The sequence below is a fragment of the Taudactylus pleione genome, unplaced genomic scaffold, assembly GCF_031769625.1.
Source record: "Taudactylus pleione unplaced genomic scaffold, aTauple2 ptg001781l, whole genome shotgun sequence".
In the NCBI taxonomy this organism is placed as follows: Eukaryota; Metazoa; Chordata; class Amphibia; order Anura; family Myobatrachidae; genus Taudactylus; species Taudactylus pleione.
The window spans coordinates 964137-986815 of record NW_028286178.1 but is presented as its reverse complement, the minus strand read 5'-3'; the positions used below and the strand labels follow the sequence as shown (position 1 = coordinate 986815).

At 45.5% G+C, this 22679-nt stretch overlaps 1 protein-coding gene across 2 annotated transcripts; it reads left to right on the top strand.

Moving 5' to 3' along the window:
- Positions 1-249: 249 nt before the first annotated feature.
- LOC148436379 (uncharacterized) lies at positions 250-17439 on the top strand. 2 transcript variants are annotated; one of them, XM_088464983.1, is made up of 5 exons: positions 250-324; positions 2213-2362; positions 3650-3841; positions 14381-14636; positions 16764-17439. In XM_088464983.1, the coding sequence occupies exons 2-5, from the start codon at positions 2285-2287 to the stop codon at positions 17333-17335; spliced, it is 1098 nt and encodes a 365-aa protein (XP_088321109.1). In that variant the 5' UTR covers positions 250-324; positions 2213-2284; the 3' UTR covers positions 17336-17439. The 2 variants fall into 2 exon arrangements, with proteins under 2 accessions (XP_088321109.1, XP_088321108.1); XM_088464982.1 differs by having other exon boundaries at positions 16761-17439.
- The last annotated feature ends 5240 nt before the right edge of the window (positions 17440-22679 follow it).

Below are 22679 nucleotides of genomic sequence, written 5' to 3'. Positions count from 1 at the left end.
AATATGGCCGCCGGTCACCGCACATGAGGACACCATTAGACTATACAGCTGTTACTCTAGTGATGGAGCGGTAGGAGCAGGTGGCTTCTAGTTACAGGACGTCCTTCCTACTATATGCCTCCTGATTGGCTTCTCGCTGCTGCCAATCACCGCCCTGAAGGGAATGAGAGGGCGGTCACTATGATAAGAGGGGCGGGGCAGACAGTAGCCATAGCTACAGGGAGATGAGAGGGGCGTTTCTTCCAGAATCGCAACTTACGTTACTGGATACAGTGTCAGGAGGAGGAGGAGGCAGAGAGCGGCCATTGTTGTGTCTGGCAGCAGGTAATGGTGTTTATTTGTGTTATATAGGGGGAGCAGACTCCAATGTTATATATGACAGGTGATGCACTGCAGACTGTTGTTATTATAATACAGCTTTGGCGCTGCATTATCTTTATACAGGTAGGTTAGATTTCAGTGTTACATATATTACAGGTGGAGCAGACTCCAGTGTTACATATATAACTTAAGCAGACCTATGTGCTGCATTACCATCATACAGGTGGATCAGCTTCCAGTGTTTCATATACTACAGGTGGAGCAGACTCTTTTGTTACTTATCAAATACAGGTGGATCAGACATCAGTGTTGGTATAATACAGGTGGAGCAGACCCTGGTGTTACTATAATACAGCTGGAGCAGTCACTGCTCGGTGGGTAACAGACTATAGAGAAAGGGAGGTGTCCGGTGCACTCAGACCCCCCATACAGAACGTATCAGCTGTAGGTGGCGGTCAGTACCCTTAGTAGGTGATTATTAGTGTTACATATAATACAGGTAGAGCAGACCTTGGTGTTACATATAATACAGGTGCAGCAGACCCTGGTGTTACATATAATACAGCTGGAGCAGTCACTGCTCGGTGGGTAACAGACTATAGAGAAAGGGAGGTGTCCGGTGCACTCAGACCCCCCATACAGAACGTATCAGCTGTAGGTGGCGGTCAGTACCCTTAGTAGGTGGTTATTAGTGTGGAAGTGACAGAATACACAGAGAGACACCATAGTATACACCGGGTGATGTATAAGATGCACAGACGTCCTCTGTAATAGGCCCTGCTGACTCCTCACCTGTCTGAGGATTTCTTAGCTTTCTTTTCATTCCTCTAATTATTACCAACCTGTATGGAGCCGCCTCTGCTCCCAGCACTTTCTCTCTTACCATCATGTGTGTAAGGACCAGCGCCAGTCCTCAGGGATTCATGACAGTGCATGTTTTCCAGGTCTCCTTCCAGAATCACCAGTGAGATCATAAGTACCACCTATGGATCGTTTAGATTGTGTTAGTCAGTGATGCAGGCACCTCTGCTTCTGCAAGAAGATATGGAAAACATGCCCTTTTAAGAACCTTTCGGGGCTGGAGCTGGGAAACACTGTTCTAGATTCTCAGTTTGTAAGTGATTATCCTCCAAGAAATGCTTCAGCCTCTCCCCTGTGCTACATAAATATGGCCTGGAGAATTGTCACACATGGAACGTACATCCTACAGTGGTAGGCTTACTGTGGATTCCAGCATGATAGGGCATGCTGGGACTTATGGTTCCACTCCAGGTGCGGAGTCAGACCATAAAACACCGCTGACACTCAGTAATTATTGCAGATGTGGGAGCAGAGAAAATAAGATGGATGATTGTACACAAGTCGCCCAGATATTAGGAGACAGAGGAATAGGGCAGTAGTGGGGGAGAGAGGCTGGCTGGGAGATGTGGTGCGCTATCGGGGGCATATAATGGGGGAGGGGGAGCAGAGAAGTAGGGAGAGATGATGGGGGCAGAGACTTTATCCCAGGTTACTGGGGAGAATGACCTGAGGGTGGAATGAGGAGGAAAAGGTGGGTGGGCTGTGAGGGATCTGGCCTGGGGAAATATCTTGTCATATGGTGTTGTGTACTTGTGTATTTTATACTGTGTGTAGTAATCACTGGTTATCAGGTGTGTGACCTGTGTATAGTGATCAGTGTGTATCAGGTGTGTGACCTGTGTATAGTGATCAGTGTGTATCAGGTGTGTGACCTGTGTATAGTGATCAGTGTGTATCAGGTGTGTGAAATGGCTCAGGGAAGAGGAGGACTTAACAGGTATATATTACAAATACCCTGTGATATTTATTATAATATATTGATTACTCAGAGATACATGTAATCTGTGATGATTATTATATTTATTACTAGACACAAGAAGAACCAGAGAGTCTTTACTAGAAGTCATGTGAGGGTGAGACGTGTCCTGTATAAATACTGAGGATGGACACAGACAGGACTCACATGACTGAGAGGATACTAAATCTAACCCTGGAGATCATCTACCTGCTGACTGGGGAGGTGAGAGGATCTGGGAGTGTCACAGTGACATCACTTATATCTATAGTAATAATACAGGGACATGACTGGGGAGGTGAGGGGATCTGGGAGTGTCACAGTGACATCACTTATATCTATAGTAATAATACAGGGACATGACTGGGGAGGTGAGAGGATCTGGGAGTGTCACAGTGACATCACTTATATCTATAGTAATAATACAGGGACATGACTGGGGAGGTGAGAGGATCTGGGAGTGTCACAGTGACATCACTTATATCTATAGTAATAATACAGGGACATGACTGGGGAGGTGAGGGGATCTGGGAGGTGTCACAGTGACATCACATATCTATAGTAATACAGGGACATGACTGGGGAGGTGAGGGGATCTGGGAGTGTCACAGTGACATCACTTATATCTATAGTAATAATACAGGGACATGACTGGGGAGGTGAGGGGATCTGGGAGTGTCACAGTGACATCACTTATATCTATAGTAATAATACAGGGACATGACTGGGGAGGTGAGAGGATCTGGGAGTGTCACAGTGACATCACTTATATCTATAGTAATAATACAGGGACATGACTGGGGAGGTGAGAGGATCTGGGAGTGTTACAGTGACATCACTTATATACCTATAGTAATAATACAGGGACATGACTGGGGAGGTGAGAGGATCTGGGAGTGTCACAGTGACATCACTTATATCTATAGTAATAATACAGGGACATGACTGGGGAGGTGAGGAGATCTGATAGTGTCACAGTGACGTCACTTATATCTATAGTAATAATACAGGGACATGACTGGGGAGGTGAGGTGATCTGGGAGTGTCACAGTGACATCACTTATATCTATAGTAATAATACAGGGACATGACTGGGGAGGTAAGGTATCCTGGGATGCTCTTTCCCCTCCAATTATTTTCTCTGTGATGCACTCAGGCATTTAGGATATCATGTGAGTACATGTGAATTTTATTTTTGGACATTAGCTTCTGTGAGATCCTTTATAGTAACAATTGTATTACAGGCTTAGCCTACCTCTGCCACAGTTTCTGCCATGTGTAGTGGGCGGCTGGTCTGAATCCTCTTATTGATCTTACACTACAGTATCCTCTCGCTGTTTGCACTACTCTGTACAAAGCATATGAGTCATCTATGGGAGTCGGCCATAGACAGAGGACACAGGGCCTTATTGGCATGTGCAGATTTACACAATTTTAACAATTAACCACTAAAAATTATAACACCAACATTTTTTATTTTACCTCCTAATTGATGTCTCCCCCAATACACAGGATTACACCGCAGTGAAGAGGACAACAAGAGAGTGTGAGACACCCAGCCGCCGTCCCCGTGTGTCAGGAGGACTCAGCAGGACCCAGAGCCCCATCACTGTGCCTCCTCCTCACTTACTGATACATGAGAGACACAATGACCAGAAAATCCTGGATCTCACCAACAAGATCATTCAGCTGCTGACTGGAGAGGTGACTGCTGGGAATGTGACATTATACAGTAACACCAGGAGATGTGTCTGGGTGATGACTGGAGAGGTGACTGCTGGGAATGGGACATTATACAGTAACACCAGGGGATGTGTCTGGGTGATGACTGGAAAGATGGCTGCTGGGAATCGGACATTATACAGTAACACCAGGGGATGTGTATGAGTGATGACTGGAGAGGTGACTGCTGGGAATGGGACATTATACAGTAACACCAGGGGATGTATCTGGGTGATGACTGGGGAGGTGACTGCTGGGAATGGGACGTGATACAGTAACACCAGGGGATGTGTCCGGGTGATGACTGGAGAGGTGACTGCTGGGAATGGGACATTATACAGTAACACCAGGGGATGTGTCTGGGTGATGACTGGAGAGGTGGCTGCTGGGAATGGGACATTATACAGTAACACCAGGGGATGTGTCTGGGTGATGACTGGAGAGGTGACTGCTGGGAATGGGACATTATACAGTAACACCAGGGGATGTGTCTGGGTGATGACTGGAGAGGTGGCTGCTGGGAATGGGACATTATACAGTAACACCAGGGGATGTGTCTGGGTGATGACTGGGGAGGTGACTGCTGGGAATGGGACATTATACAGTAACACCAGGGGATGTGTCTGGGTGATGACTGGAGAGGTGACTGCTGGGAATGGGATATTATACAGTAACACCAGGGGATGTGTATGGGTGATGACTGGAGAGGTGACTGCTGGGAATGGGACATTATACAGTAACACCAGGGGAAGTGTCTGGGTGATGACTGTAACATTGTGTATGTCAGGTTCCTATAAGGTGTCGGGATGTCACTGTCTATGTCTCCATGCAGGAGGGGGAGATGTATTACACAGGGCTGTGGGGTCGGTGTTACTAATAGGAGTCTGACTTGAAGGTTTGGCTTCCCGACCCCACAGCCCTGATATCAAAGCTCCTAAAGAGTGGAGAGTTTCTCAGAGCAACCAATCAGCTGTGAGCTAGCATTTATCATATACATTCTATAAAATAAAAGGTGGATGTTGATTGGTTGCTATGGGCAACTTCTCTACTCGTTCACTCTTAAGAGGCTATGATAAATCTCCCCAAGGTCTCTTAGAAGCCTGGGGTCTGATTTAGACCTGTACACAAACCCGATGGTGGGTGGACGGCGCATGTACTGCGAAATCACTGCCACCCCGGATTACAGTGCCCTGGACACCTTCGCCTGATTGACAGGCTGCATCCATTTGTGGGTGGGGGGTGGCCGTGTGGTCTTCTGTCCACACCTTCATCAGGTTTTAAGCTTTTGATATGTTTGCCTCTCAGGATGCTTCCTTTGGGCGGTGGATTCTCCTTTCTGCTCAAGAGTGTCCTCACCCTTAGGGAAAACTGCTTTACTGCCCATGGTATCCCTGTTTATCCTCATGGAGCCTGAAGAAGAAAATAAGAGTTATGATAGACTTACCTTAGTTAACTCTTTGTCTTCGAGGGTCTACAGGGCACCCACCCTGACACACCTTGCTTCAATGGGTACATTTTTCTCAGGGTCACTGATTACCTCATCTTTGTGACAGTGTATCTGGTGTATAAGTTTGTGCCCCTTCCATACGTTGCACAGAAGTAATGACACAGGGATACAGGAAATGTGCACATAAGGTACCAGAGGTGGTAATAAGCCCCTATACTGGAGCAGAGGTAACTTTTTGGACAAAGGAAGCACAGCCCTCAGTGACAGAACTTAGCAGAGGCAGCTGGATGACCTCACTAGTCATTACCACTGGGATATATTATCCTCTGCTGATTCTCAGTGTGCGACACGTTCTCCACACAGCCATGTAATAAATGTATTATTATACTCACTGATAATTACATTTCATCATAGAGACCCCATGTCAGCCTTTACAATGGGATAACATCCCTCCCCCTATAGTTTAGATAGGACATTTTCTAGGGACAGCCCACCTGCTGGTATATATCTTCACTCCCCCCTTCCTCTGTGTCTTTCCAGTGTCTCCGTATAATTGGTTCCTGGAAAACACTACAAGGGGAGGATATTCTGAAGGCTGCCATGGGGTCTCTATGAAGAAATGGAATTATCGGTGAGTGTAATTTGCTACTTTCTTCTCTGATCCCCCCATGGCAGACATCACAATGGGAAATACCAAAGCAGAATAAGGGTCGGGTCAGTAACGCCAACAAGATACTTTATCATGCCAACTTATTCAGCAAGTGCCCTGTGCAGAACATGACCCCCAAAGTGGGCGGTAGAAATATTAAGGGGTCTATGTACTAAGACTTCGAGAGAAAGAGGTAAAGTGGATGAAGATAAAGTACCAACCAATCAGCTCCTAAATGCCATTTTTCAAACAGCCTGTAAAGTGACAGGAGCTGATTGGTTGGAACTTTATCTCTCTATAAGGCTTAGTACAAAGACTCATAAGAGCATAATGTTTAGAGAACATATGAATTGAAGACCATGTGGCTGCTTCACACATATCCCTCACTGAAGCTTGAGTTTCCTTACCCATGAAGTAGCCATTGCTCTAGTTGAGTGTGCCTTCATCACAACTGGAACCTTCCGACCGTCATTTTTGTACAGGAATATGATCAGCTCTCTAATCCATCTGGAAATGGTTTTGTGGGAGCATAACCTTTTATAATTCCACCTGGAATAACCAACAAGTGTTTGAATTTTCTAATATCTTTCATTGTTTCTCTGACAAGGTCCAACGTTTGTCATTTTTCCTCCTTTTCATTCTGAGGCTCAGGATAAAATGAGGGTAATATGATCCCTTGATTTCAATTGAAAGATGTTACCACCTTAGGTAGAAAGGCTGGGTTTGTTCTCAATACCACCTTATCGGGCAGAACATTTAAGTAAATCAAGAATAATTATTCTCAGTGCTTGTTCCATGCCTAAGCTCAATTACCACCACACCTGCTGCAGAATCATTAAGAGGTAATTGCCCACCTCATACAAACACTAGACTAGACTATACAAATATAATTCTGCGCTGGTATGATTGGTGTATTCATAACAAAATATTTATTCAATAATACATAAAATCAAGTAAGGTTGTTTTGCCCACAAAGGTTGCAACTCACTGAGAAGAAATACAATTTTCCAAGTCAGAAATTTTAATGGAACATCCTGTAAAGGTTGGAATGGATGCATCATTAGGGAATTTAAAGCCAAGTTCAAGTCCCAATGAGCTACAAAAGATTTGATGGTTGGACGGATTCTTTTAATAGCCTGGCAGAATCTTTTAATGAAATCTTCTTCTGACAGCCTTCTATCCAATAGGACACTCAATGCTGCTTGATAGGTGAAATTGTCTGACTTTTTGAAAACCTCTCATGTAGGAATTGCAAGACTTGCAGAGTTATTGGCTTGGTAACCTCCTCAGCAGACCCTTTCCAGGTAATAAATCTCTTCCAGACTTTATCATTTCTTCCCTGCTTGCAGCAGGACTTGGATTACTTGGTCGGTTAGGCCTTTATCCTTCAACTGGTTCCGCCTAATCTCCATGCCTTCAGAGTTTTTGTGGGTATGGGTGGTTAACTGGCCCCTGATGTAGAAGATCTGGCCTCACTGGCAGAGTCCACAGCTCCTGTACTGCCAAGAATATGGCAGTTGCAAACCACACTCTCCTTGGCCAGAAAGAAAGAATCGCCACTACCTCCACCTGGTCTTCTCATCTGTTTTAAAACTCAAGCTATTATTGGGAATGGCGGGAAGATATAACCCAGTTGGAACTTCCATTGTATTGAGAGAGCATCCACTGCTTTTGTCTCAGGAAGATAATATTTGGAAAATAAGTTTTCTACCTTCCTGTTGAGATGTGTTGCCATCAAGTCCACATCAGGCTGGCCAAATTTGTTTACAATCATTCGGAACACGTCGCCATTCATCTCCCGCTCTCCTGGAAGAAGAACTTTCCTGCTGAGGAATTCTGCCAATACATTCTGTTTCCCAGGCACATGCATTGCTGTTAGAGATTTCAGATTCTTTTCTGCCAATCTCATAATTTTTGCTGTGTCCTGCATTAATAAAATACTTCTTGTTTATGATTCAGATGCCCCATAACAGTTAGGGTTAGGCACTAAGGGGGGAGGGTTAGGTTTAGGATGCGGGGAGGGGGAGGTTAGGTTTAGGCACTGGGGAGGGAGGGTTAGGGTAGGGGTTAGTGTTACTATACTTACATATGGGTGTCAGGATTCTCACTGTTGAACTTCCACTGTCGGTATTCTGACCAGCGGCATCTTGACCGGCAGGAACTCATGGCCTATAACTTTTAGCCTCATTTGTTGTCTGGAGGATGTAGGCAGCCTGACTGATTTTTCAAAAGATGATCTCTGTGTCATAGCATCAAGTTCAGCGCTAAATAGTAAGGTACCTTCAAACGGTAATGTTGCCAGCCTATTCGTGGAATGGGCATCTGCCACCCAAGCTCGTATTCATAAAGCTCTCCTTTCTGGTACACACCAGACACTAGAGACCTTGCTGAGAAAGATGTCACATCCAGAGATGCTTCACATAGGAATTCTATGGCCTTTTGCATAATCTACAAATGTCTCATTATATAAGGCTTAGAAATCTTCTCCTCTAGATCCATATGCATATTAGAACTCCGCAGCCTAAGGGACCTAGCTACTGAGGCTGTCGCCACTCCAGATTTTAAAGACGCCACAGAAGAAATGTGCAATCTTCTAAGAGAATTTTCCATTCTTCTGTCCATAGAACCACAAAATGTTGCACCATCTTCCCAGGGTATCGTAGTTCTAGAAGTTAATTCTGCCACAGCTGCATCTACCTTAGTAACTACACACCAATTAAGGAACTGATCACCCCTAAAGGGATACATATGCTCTATCCAGGACAATTTTTCTTGTCTCCTATCCAAATTCTGCCACTCCTTAGAAATTAACTCTTTCATTACTCTATGCACAGAAAATCATTGACCTTTTTCTATCCTATCCTCAAATAACGGATCGTGTTCCCCTGAAGGAACCACAGCTGCTTTATAATTCATGGTTTTCTAGATATTTTTTTTAGCATACTTTCAACCAGGTCAACATTAAACATTCTAGCTTATTCCCTTATCTCACCGGATTATTCACTGGAAATGTCACATAATTCATCTTCCAAAGGCTCCTCTGAGGAAACTGCACCATCATAATTTAGGGGGATGTAGTCAATTTACCTCCGATCAGGATGCCGGCAGTCAAAATCCCAGTGCTGGAATCCCGACATCAGTTGAGATGCCGACGCCTGGAATCCTGACAGCCAGCAGCCCGATCGTAAGTATAGCGGGCCGGGTAGTTGTTTGCAGCGGGGGAAGGTTATGTTTAGGCACCACGGGGAGGCTAGGGTTAGGCTGTGAAGAGGGGGGCTTAGGGTTATGCACCCCCAGGGGGAGTTAAGGTTAGGCACAAAGGGGGGAGGGTTAGGCACTAACCGGAAGAATTAGAGTTTGGGGTAGGGAGGGTTAGGATGCAGGAAGGAGGGTTAGGGTGTGAATGGGCTGGGTTGATACTTATCTGGCCCCTTTCGGGATTCTGAGCATCTGAATGCCGCTGTCCTCCCATACCTATCCCTAATTTAGGATAGTTTGAGATCTAGACCTTTTTTTTCATAATTCTTTGATCATTCAAAATACAATTTAGTACATAAGAAAAAAACGGGTCAGAGAGACCCAATACAGACCAAATTTTATAAACAATACTAAACAAAGAAAAGAAAAAGAAAAGCTACTCAAAATACTTGGTAGAAAAGAGAGGGGTAAACAGAGGGTAAGAGAGGAGGAAGTAGGGGGGGAGGGGGGAAGAGGAGACGACACATCTTCCAAAGAACCAATACATATCAAACATCTTCTGGACGGTAATCATCAGTCGTTGCCCATGGGTCGCTGTACAGAGTGTGTGGAAGAAAGAGGGGGACTATACTCAGCAGTCAGCCAAGGAGTCCAAACTTGAGAAAAAACATGCCCTCGATCATGGAGGTAATAAGTTATCTCCTCCATGGTCGCAACATGCCAAATCTGATCCCTAAGTACAGAGAGGAGTGGTGGGGAGGTCTTTTTCCAATTTAGAGCAATAAGGGATTTTGCTGCTGCGAGGATGTGTGCAGCCAATTTTTTTGAAAATTTGCCAATATTCGGGGGTGAATAGAACAATAAAAATATCCAAGGATCTTTTTGAAATTGGAGCTTCCAGAAGAGAATTTAGTAGTCCATGAACCGAGTCCCAGAAGGGGACAATAATTGGACAGGTCCACCAGATATGGATCATAGGGCCTGATTCAGACCCACTCGCGAGCGGCTGTCCGCTCGCAAGTGGGTCGATGTTATGGACTGAGCATGCGCACGACGGAGGGAGCTCCGTCGTGCGCATGCGCCAGACGCGACGAGCGAAGGAAAGTCCTTCGCTCGTTGTGTCCGATCAAAGGGGGCGTGCTGTCAATGTTGATTGACAGCACGCCCCCTTTGGTGGGCGTGCCGGGGGCGTGCCTCCCTGACGGGGGCGTTCCCACGGGAACGCCTCCCGTCAGAAGCCAGCCCACTGACATCACTAGTGATGTCAGTGGGAGTGATTTTGGCTCTGATAGAGCCAAAATCACTCCGGAGCTTGCGGTTGAAAACCTCAACCGCAGGCTCCGGCTCGCAAATTCGATGGTCGCGATGGTCTCGACCATCGCGACCATCACAATGCACGCTCGTATAGCCTGTGGGTGGTGACCCACAGCTATACGAGCGTCCAGGAGGACGCTCCATGAAAATGGAGCCCGGCCCTCATTCAGAGCGTGCGCTCTGCTCAGAGCGTACGGCTCTGAATGAGGGCCATAGTGCCCCTGCAGCCACAGTCCTGCCAACAATCGGGTGAAGAAGATAGAAACATTCTATGAAGTCTTTCAGGAGTATAATACCACCTATAATAAATTTTATATGCAGTCTCCTTGATTTTGGTTGCAATAGAACTTTGGCTATCCCAGTCTCATGTCGCCCCAAGCCTCATCATTCGGAGGAGATCCAAGATCTGAGATCTAGACCTTTTAACACTCTGCATCCCCAAAAGCTCTTCTCTGGACACACAAGTTTTCTTCATCCATTCCATTGACTCCTGAAGCTGCTTAGACTGATTAGCAATAGAAACTGGATTGTCCTCACAATCCCCACACAAAGTTTTATCCAGAGTCCCAGGAAAAACCGTATCACAGACAGCACATGTTAAGGATAAATGCTTCTCCTTAGCCCCTTTTTTCTAGGTCCTAAAGTTACTGCAGACACACTGAATATAACAATAAAACCTGTCACTACCTAAAAATAACAGAGTAAAACCAAGCTCTTTAGAAAAGGACTTACCACTTGTGGGCATTATAAGGCTTATGGGGAAAGGTTCTTTATCCATTTCTTAGCAGAGGTTCAATCCAGTAAGCAGCTCAGTAGCAATTCACAGCCACAACTCAGTTACTATGTTTGCTCTGTGGTAGCCGGCGTCATCTATAAAGAGGCAGAGTTCCCTTGGTTAGCTGCTGCACATGCGCGACCTGACCCGCTCGGCATCCTAGGACACATCTAACCCGCTGTGCACTGTGGGTCTTCCACGATCCCTGAAGTAGCAGGGAACTGCTCTGTTCATACACCCGATGTCCTGGCTCTCCAGCAGCCACATGGGTAAGTCAAATGGCCGCTTGGATAGAAAGTTCCAGCCCCTCCAGCGGCAGTATGGGCAGGAATCTGAAAAGGCCACGCTCCCAACACCGTGGCCATTGTCCAGGGTGACTGTTAGTACACTCCCGGCAGCACACTTTTTGGGCAGGATTCTGTAAAGGCCACACTCCCAGGGGCTGTATTCTCTCCCTCGAGGTGCCACCCCGCACAGTCACGGGAAACACACCTATGCTGGCTAAAAAAGGGAGGTAACCCCTGACAGAAAAAAATAAACTTTCCTACACAATCTCCACTCACTACGAGACAGAAGAAAAGACACAGAGGGAAGAAGAGGAGTGAGGCTATATACCAGCAGGTGGGCGGTCCCTAGAAAACATCCTGTCTAAACTATAGGAGGTGGAATGTTATCCCATTGTAACGGTTGCCATGGGGGATCGTAGAAAAAAATTTATTAGTATGCAGCATATGTTGCTTTATATGTATCTTTGTAGTCTTCGCTATTGTATAGCCTTTGTACGTCCTATGGTAAGGGCTGCCAAGGAGGACTAAAGGCGAAAATAGTGATTTATGTACCTGATAATTCCTATTTCTCCCAGCACTCCATGGCGGCCCAGTGTTCCCACCTATCTTGGTTCATATTATATATTTCTAGCTTGGGAAGTTTTTCAAAGACACAGGGCCTGATTCAGATGCGCTCGCGAGCGGGTCGATGTTTGGCCACTGCGCATGCGCACACCGGAGCTGGCTCCGACGTGCGCATGTGCGAGACCCGGATAGCAACGGGCGCTCTGTCACTACAGGTCTCGCACCAAAGCGGGGCAGCTGTCGATTTTGATTGACAGCTTGCCCCATTTTGGAGGCGGGCAGGGGGGGTGGCTGGCCAAACGGAGGTGTTCCCGAAGGAACGCCTGCCATTTGGGGGCGGCCCCACTGACATCACGAGTGATGTCAGTGGGTGAGCTTCCGTCTCTAATAGAGCCGAAAGCGCACTGGGGCTTGCGGGAATGAGACCCTACCACAAGGGTCTAGTCGCTAGCCGCGATGGTCGAGACCATCACCTGGCCGCTCGCAATAGCTGTGGGTGGTCACCCACAGCTAAGCGACCGGCCAGGAGACCGCACAAAAAAAAAAAGAAAAACGCCAGCTCTGAATCAGGCGCACAGTGTGTCAAATAACCTGGGTGTAAACTTAACCAGTGAGGTTAAGGGGAGGATTTCAGTGGCAATAGCGGGCAGACATACACCAGCTGGGACCTGTATACTATCTGCAGGAGGAGCAGAACAGGGTAGTCACACACCAGCTGGGATCTGTACACTGTATCAGCAGGAAGAGCAGAAGCGGGTAGTCACACACCAGCTGGGATCTGTACACTGTATCAGCAGGAAGAGCAGAAGCGGGTAGTCACACACCAGCTGGGAACTGTACACTATGTGCAGGAGGAGCAGGAGCCGGTAGTCGCACACTAGCTGGGATCTGTACACTGTATCAGCAGGAAGAGCAGAAGCGAGTAGTAACACACCAGCTTGGATCTGTACACTGTATCAGCAGGAAGAGCAGAAGCGGGTAGTCACACACCAGCTGGGATCTGTACACTGTATCAGCAGGAAGAGCAGAAGCGGGTAGTTACACACCAGCTGGGATCTGTACACTGTATCAGCAGGAAGAGCAGAAGCGGGTAGTCACACACCAGCTGGGATCTGTACACTGTATCAGCAGGAGGAGCAGAAGCGGGTAGTTGCACACCAGCTGGGATCTGTACACTGTATCGGCAGGAAGAGCAGAAGCGGGTAGTCGCACACCAGCTGCGATCTGTACACTGTATCAGCAGGAAGAGCAGAAGCGGGTAGTCACACACCAGCTTGGATCTGTACACTGTATCAGCAGGAAGAGCAGAAGCGGGTAGTCACACACCAGCTGGGATCTGTACACTGTATCAGCAGGAAGAGCAAAAGCGGGTAGTCACGCACCAGCTGGGATCTGTACACTGTATCCGCAGGAAGAGCAGAAGAGGGTAGTCACACACCAGCTGGGATCTGTACACTGTATCAGCAGGAAGAGCAGAAGCGGGTAGTCACACACCAGCTGGGATCTGTACACAGTGCAGAAACACCAGCACTTATAGATGTTTTCCAGTTAATATAAAGTGACCATGCTTCTGTCTCCACACTCTGGCACTCATTCAGAGGCAGTCGGAGGATGCAAGCGGTCGCTCAGAAACTGGGCGACCGCTTGCATCCTGACCGGCCGCCTCTGTTTCAGTCGTTAGGCTGTGGGTTTACACCCACAGCTCTAATGACCGCTAGGGTGATGGTCGCGATGGTCAGCGACCATCGGGGCTTACGACGAGACCCTAGGGTAGGGTCTCACTTGTCGTAAGCCCCGGAGAGCTTCTGGCTCTGTCAGAGCCGGAAGCTCTCCACTGACATCACTAGTGATGTCAGTGGGGCCTCCCCCAAACGGCAGGCGTTCCCATGGGAACGCCTCCGTTTGGGCTGCCACCCCCCCGGCCCACCTTCCAAACGGGGCGAGCTGTCAATCAACATCGAAAGCTCGCCCCCTTTGGAAAGAGACCCGCTACGACCGGCGCTGTCGGTCGTAGCGGGTCTCACACATGCGCACGAAGGTGCCGGCTCCCTCGTGCGCACTGGACAAACATCGAGGCGGCCGTGCGGTCGTAGACCGTATGGCCACCTCTGAATGAAGCCCACTGTACCTCATAGTATCCAGTGTCCCTCAGAGGACTGAGATAGAAGGATACATAATGTAAGTATAAAAATCCAATATTTCATTTTCTGACCTGTGTGCATCTAATACACTAATATTCTTAATGGAACATACATTTTAAAGTGTTATTATTTTATGGGTCATTTAGAGTGAAGATCTGACTGATATCAAAGTAGAAGAAGTAGAGGGAGAAGAAGAGACATATGTGACTGATATGAAGACAGAAGATATAGAGGGAGAAGAAGAGACGTATGTGACTGATATCAAGGTAGAAGATATTGAGGGAGAAGAAAAGACGTATGTGACTGATATAAAGGCAGAAAATATAGAGGGAGAAGAAGAGACATATGTGAGAAGTGATCAGCAGTGTAAGAAGGAGGAAATCCCTACAGATATCAGCACAGGTGAGTAATAAACACTTATTACAGAATAGTCACATTCTCTGCACCATGGTATAGTGTTCAGTTAGATTTTAACCATCTTATTATATGTGTGGAGTTTGTGTGTTCTACCCGTTTTGAGTGGATTTCCTTTCAAATCCCCCCAAAATACTGGTATGTTAATTGACTTCTCACACAATGCACCTGTGTGTTCGGGTATTTAGATAGTAAGCTCCAATGTGTGTGGGACATGTTAATAACTACATATCTTGCATATAGCACTAAGATTGGCTTATTATAAGTAAACATGAATAATAATTCAGTCACTACAATCTTATTCTACACCCTCCTCTGCCCCTATTATACTCCTGCTCTCCTCCCATACATCATGTCACTGTGTGTTACCAGACCAGAGATCTGACCAGTCTCCTCCTCACACTCTCTGGTGTATCTCATACATCAGGAGCCATCAGCCCCTATTATACTGCTACTCTCCCCCTCACATCATGTCACTGTGTGTTACCCGACCAGAGATCTGACCAGTCTCCTCCCCACACTCTCTGGTGTATGTCATACATCAGGAGCCATCAGCCCCTATTATACTCCTGCTCTCCCCCTCACATCATGTCACTGTGTGTTACCAGCCCAGAGATCTGACCAGTCTCCTCCCCACACTCTCTGGTGTATCTCATACATCAGGAGCCATCAGCACCTATTATACTCCTGCTCTCCCCCTCACATCATGTCACTATGTGTTACTAGCCCAGAGATCTGACCAGTCTCCTCCCCACACTCTCTGGTGTATCTCATACATCAGGAGCCATCAGCCCCTATTATACTCCTGCTCTCCTCCTCACATCATGTCACTGTGTGTTACCAGCCCAGATATCTGACCAGTCTCCTCTCTCTGGTGTATCTTGTATATCAGTACATGGGATGTCACTATAATGATTAAATCACTGGCTAAGGTAATGAGACCCCATGATCCTTCTCATGCACAGCTACATGTAATAGCCATTATCTTACTTGAGTAATATGTGACTGATTTTCAATGTGCTGCATACTACACATCACAATGCACACGTCACATGAACTCCACCTTCTCACACACACACAGAGCTATAACCACACACCCGTCATTGCACAATGGCTTCCTCCAGTCTCTCTGCTTAGATGCTCTGTACTGTTGCGCTTTATCTGCTGACCTGTCTCTGAATCCTGCTCTGTCCTTCTGTTTTGCTTTTTCTGCTGTTGCCCATCTGTGCCCTGCGCCTTTCTAGTACCCTGTCCCTCTGCCTCCCCCGCTTTACACCTGTGCCATTCCCCTACCCTGTTCTGCTGCCTCCCCCGCTCTGTGCCCTGCGCCATTCCGTTACCCTGTCCTGCTGCCTCCTCCACTCTGTGCCCTGTGCTATTCCCCTACCCTGTTCTGCTGCCTCCCCCACTCTGTGCCCTGCGCCATTCCGCTACCCTGTCCTGCTGCCTCCCCTCTCTGTGCCCTGTACCATTCCCCTACCCTGTGCTGCTGCCCCCCGCTCTGTGCCGCCATCATTCTGTGTTGCTCTGTCCTATCGCTCTCCTTCCCTCTCAGCGGTTATATACAGTGACTCATTACCCTAATTTAGTAACATGACTCTGGTGGGGCTTCTCTCCCTGAGGATGACCAGAGGACCATATAGAGGCTGATTTTGCTACATATATATCCTGGGGAACTTTGTGTAGTGACGCAGTTGGTGATTAGCCCACATGTTTCCCGTGTGTATGCGTGAGGGTGGTCTAGATGGATATTGTGGTTCACCACCATCACTGGCTAATGAGGCTTCCTGCGCTGTGATGATGGCTAGGGAACGTTACCCTGCAAAGTCTGCATTCGGGGTGAGATTTCCATTGGTGATGTACCATCTGCATATCTATGTGGAGTTTGTATGTTTTTCCTTCAAACCCTCCAAAAATCATAGTGGTAGGTTGCTTGGCTTCTGACACAAAATTATCTTTGTGTGGGTACATGTGTATCCATGTGGTAGGGATTCTAGATTTTAAACTGCACTGTGGCAGGGACTGATGTGAACGGACAAATATTCTCTGTAAAGTGCTGGTAATGTGTTTGAGCTGTATAAAGATCTCATAATACATTTATTGTATTCCCAGCAGATGGACGCACAAGCAGGAATGACTTGGAGGGAGATCTCATCTTGTCTACAGATATTAAGATAGAAGATAACATCACACAGGAATCTCCAGGAGACAAATCAGTTATACTTAATAAACATCCAGTACCTCACAGTGCAGATATATCATATGATCCCTGTAATCACGAGGACTGTTCTTCTGATACCTCAGCTTTTGTTACACATAGTGCAGCTCATACACCTGCTACAGTGTTTGCCTGTTCTGAGTGTGGGAAATGTTTTACATGTAAATTGTTTCTTGTTACACATCAGAGAAGTCACACAGGTAAGAAACTATTTCCATGTTCTGAATGTGGGAAATGTTTTACACGGAAATCAGTTCTTGTTACACATCAGAGATGTCACACAGGTGAGAAGCCATTTCCATGTTCTGAATGTGGGAAATGTTTTACACAGAAATCAGATCTTGTTACACATCAGAGACGTCACACAGGTGAGAAACCATTTCCATGCTCTGAGTGTGGAAAATGTTTTACAGAAAAATCACATCTTGTTAGACATCACCTGTCACATAGGAGAAAAGCATTTTTCTGAGCTGATACAAAACAGGGTTGTATCAACACTCCAGCCACACAGTAACAGTTTAAGTTATCCATCCGCAGATAATTGGGATGTGTGTCAATATAAAAAGAGGAGGGCTGGGGCGTGGCTTGACATCTGAGGGAGGAAGACGTGTCCCAGATCGGCTCCTCTGAAACCCCACTAAAAGGACACCAATACCTAAATACCGGCTGTGTTGGGGGGCCCTATCGATTACCCTGAGCCGCCGCATGTTCTACTGAGCCCCGCTGTTCGTTCCTGTTCGTTCCTGGGGTGACCTCCGGCTCCGGCGTCATTGCGGCCTACTGCACCTCCAGAAGCCGGGGACTAGATTTGTGAGCCCGCGGATTCGGCGGAGTTGCCGCGCCATCGCCGGACATCTCCACGGTCTCCCTGACCCTCCGCTGGGCTCTGCTGGGGACGTGGAGACAGGCGGTGGGTGAATTTAAACCGCCAACAGCCGGAAAACGCCCGCGGTCGGAGCCGCATCTCGCGGGGGGCCACCGTTTTGAGGACGGACTCCGAGACTTGCCTGCATCCAGGACTGGGCCAGACTTAGGGGTTGAGTGCTCTGGGGGACATACCTATAGCATCTGGCTCTCCCTTGGCTGAATAAGACCCATGGGTCTATGCTGAGGAGTACAAACTCCTGGATAACTCACATACACTACTGGGCTTTCTCTATATACAGCAGCTTCCCCCCATTATGTGCTGGTTAAAAGGCTTCCCTTTGTGACCTGGAGATAGACCTCCCATAAATTTATCTTTGACAAGACAAAACTTCATAAAGGACTTTCCTGTGTGGGTTTTCCCTGCTGGGGTTTCCCCCCCAGGTAGACACTGCAACTTGTAGTTACACGGCCTAACTGCTTTTCTCTGAAGATGCTGCAGTTATAAGCTGCGTTTGTACTGCTGTTTGCTCTGACATAATCTTTCATCAGATACCACATTACCTCCGGCCACATTGAACAGCTGTCTATCTCAAATCAAAAGAGTGAATACAGTCATCATATACTAAAAACTTAATTTTACAAAGAAAGTCAATGCTGAAATCTGGTGGGCGGTGCTATTTGAGAGACTGCTGGCTCACGGAGTCTATATTAAAACACAACTGTCTTATCCAATTGAGACGAGTAGTAAGAAAAGTGGACGTTTATCACTAATCTTCCGTGGGGGTCCTGGTAAGAAGTAGTGGGCTATCATCCTTTCCACACACTCCCAGAACACCAGAATCAGAGCCCAATAACAAGGGCAACAGACATTTACATCAATTGACTGTACACACTTTCGTCATAATCCTTACTGTTAACAGTCAGATAGCGCTATGGATCGACATGTGGTCAAAACACCTAGAGGTCCTAAGGGACATCAGACAGGAAGGGGCAGGGGACGAGAGGCTCCATCGGCCGCCTCCTCATCTTCCCCGACTTCTCAGAATGCTAGCCCGGGAAGTAGCCCTAGGGACCGGGAGTCAGATGCTGGAACCAACAGTACTGCTGGCCCTCTCACAACACATGAGATTACCAACATCTTAGCTTCATTATTGGATCAAAAATTAGCCCCATTGAAAGACTCTTTAGACTCAGCCTTGACACAATTGACACAACATGATCAACGTATCTCAGAGGCGGAACAAAGGATTTCAGACTTGGAGGATGAGCTTGTTGTACTTAAGGCTGACTTCTTAACCCAAGAAAAGGCAGCAGTATCCATGCAAGATAAGTTGGAAGATCTTGAAAATAGAAACAGGAGGAATAACGTGCGCATAATTGGTCTCTCTGAGACCATTAAAACTACTGAGTTGATGACACTTGTTTCTGAATGGTTGCCTCGTGAATTAAAGAGTGTCCCTGACCAGGGAGTGCTGATGGTGGAACGGGTCCATCGTATTGGTCCAGACAGACAAAACACCAGAAACAGACCATGACCTGTTATTATGAGAGTATTGAATTATGCTGACAAAGCTCGACTAATGGAAGCATACAGAAAACAATCAGAGCTACGATATCAGGGAGCTAAGATACTCCTGTTCCAAGACTTCTCTTATATGGTTGCAACAAAAAGAAAGGAATACGCTCCTATCTGCAAAAGTTTATTTGAAAGGGGACACCGCTTCGCCTTATTATATCCAGCCAAGTTGAGAATTTCCTATGAAGGAAAAACGTATTTCTTTGAAACACCACAAGCTGCAAAGAACTTTGTGGACTCACTTCCATCTGACACTTCACCGCAGGGTTATGATTGATGGGTCACAGATGCTTCATTATATGTGAAGAATTCCCTATGAGTGAAGTACATTCAGGTTCTATATGCTAAATGTTCTCTATATCTGTTTGTTGATATTTGCATTTAATTATTTTAATATTATGGTACAGTTTTTTGTGATATACTATACTGCAGTGGTAATACTTTTATTGCTGTGGTGTTCTGGGTGGCCAAAATGTGGACCATTAGCAAATCCCATGCTAGTTTCTCTTCTAGTTTATCAAGAGTTTTTATATCAAGAAAAATTTTTGGGCAACATAATTTTATTGTGTTTACAATGGTCTCATGACACCTATATAGGTATTACAATTCTCTTTTCTAAACGTTTTTTATATCATTGTTATATAAGGCGATTATTCCAATCGCACTATTGGGTTCGTAAAAATTCACGAAAATTTTATTTGTTACTTACATGGTTATTTACGGAGATATGTGTTCTCTTTGTTATATTTATCATGACGTGGTTTCGTGAAAAGTGTGTTCTCTTACCCCGATACCTGCTCGCTGGGACGGGTGGGGGTGGTGCAAGTATTAGGATTATTTACTGTTCAGCACCCAGAGTGGGAATAGGTTGATATGGCAGTGATTTCTTCAGATTCCACGAGGGTTAAGTCAGTACTTAAATTCATTTCATGGAATGTGGAGGGATTAAATACGCCTGTCAAGAGACGTAAGGTCCTTAAACATTTAAAAAGCATGAAACCGGATGTGGCATTTTTGCAAGAATCGCATTGGAATTCTAGAGACCCCAATAAATTAAGAGATACATGGATAGGTGACTATAAAGCTGCCTCCTTCACGTCTAAGCGTAGAGGAGTTTTGATTCTTTTTCGCAAAAATATCCCATATACTATTAAAGACACATTGATAGACCCTGAAGGTAGATATCTCTTTGTAAAGATATCACTACATGATTCGATCTATACCTTGGCTACTATATACGCTCCTACTGGTCCAAATAAAGTATTCTTCACAAATTTATATATTAGACTGAATGACTGGATGGAAGGTGAATTGATTATAGGAGGTGACTTTAATTGTGTAATATCTCAAGGTTTGGATAGATCCAACATTCCAGGTAGAAATAGAGAGGCTTTGGTGTCCCCTGTACAGTTGCTAGTAGATTCACTGCAACTGTGCGACCCGTGGAGATGTCAAAATCCAGTATCTCCTGAATATACTTTTTACTCACATCCACATCACACTTTTTCACGAATAGATTTTTGGCTAATATCTCGCTCTTTATATCAAAGGATAGAGTCTTCAGGGATAGCACCCATAGCAGTCCCAGATCATGCTCCGATATGGTTCACTCTTTCATTACAATCCACCATATATACTTCATATAATTGGAGATTCCCGGCGTATTTGAGTAAATCAAATGATTTCCGTACCCATTTAGAAGGAGCATTTTGTAATTACTCAAATGATAATATTGAACACTTGGAGGATATTAACTTATTCTGGGCTACTTCAAAGCCGGTGCTTCGAGGACAGATTATGGAGTATGTGGCCAGGAGACGTAAGCTGCTAACTTCTAAATTGGATTCCTCTAACAAACACTTGACTAAAACATATGACACACTCATTCTGAACGAGACACCTGAGAATAGGCGAAGTTATGTGGAAGCTAAAAATGAATACGATCTTTTGTGTGAAGAACGTGCCCAATATTCACATAATATTCAACGTAACAAATATTTTAGAGGATGTAATAAACCAGGCAGATTATTAGCAAACTTAGCCAAAACCCACAATACATCTTCAAATATTCTTCAATTACAGAATAATTTGGGTAATTGTGTTACGGGTTCAGCCGATATTTTAGAACAATTTCAACAATATTATAAACAATTATACACGGCTCCTCCCGATTCTCCTGAGTCAGCTACAAGATTTTTGAGGGAAGCAGGTTTGCCATTATTAACGAAGGAGGAAAGAGAATCTTTGGTAGAACCAATATCGGAGACGGAATTGATACAGTTAATTAAAACATTACCTAAAGGTAAGACCCCAGGACCTGATGGCTTTGGAGCAGAATATTATCAGATTCTTTCCACTCAATTGCTGCCACATTTGTTGTCCTTATTTAATGCTATTATTGGAGGGAAACCACCGCCGACTGGTTTTAACGAAGCCAGAATTATAGTTTTGCCAAAACCTGGAAAGGACCCCACATTAGTTCAGTCCTACAGACCCATATCATTATTAAACCAGGATTTAAAATTGTTCACTAAGTTACTAGCTCAGAGACTTCAAAATATTCTTCCTAGGATACTCCACCCAGCACAAAATGGATTTGTTAAGGGACGTACATCTATACATAATGTACGAATGTTGATAGCAGCTTTGACACGATCTAAACAAATAAATAATAGAGAGACTATAATAGTTAGTTGTGATGCCGATAAGGCGTTTGATCGCGTCTCCTGGTCACATATATCACGTATCTTACACATGCAGCAATTTGGTACCGGCTTTATTAATATTTTTCGATTAATTTATACACGCCCCACTGCCTTCCTGACAATTAATGGATGGAACTCTTCTCCCTTTTGTTTGTCAAGAGGCACACGTCAGGGATGTCCCTTATCCCCATTGCTTTTTGATATTGCTTTAGACCCTTTAATACGCACATTTATCAAAGATGATCTATGGACGGGAGTCTTGCTAGGGAACTCTATGATTAAGGTATCAGCTTTTGCAGATGATCTTCTTGTATATTTTAGTGAACCAAAGAAGGCTTTTCCCTCATTATTGAGGATATTAAAAGATTTTCATGACATCTCAGGTTTTCTGGTGAATTTTAGCAAAACTGAAGCTTTAGCACTGTATGCGGAGGCTAGATTAGCATGGGGAGATCAATTTCCCTTTAGATGGGCTCAGGGTCACCTAACATATTTAGGACTAAAGTTTCCAAATAAGATAGAAAATATATATGCAGCTAATATTACCCCTTCTGTTCAGCAGTTGCTACAAGATTTTGAACGATGGAAACATTTGCCTTTATCTTTTTTGGGCAGATGCCAACTCTATAAAATGATTTCCTTCCCCAGATTATTATACCCACTCC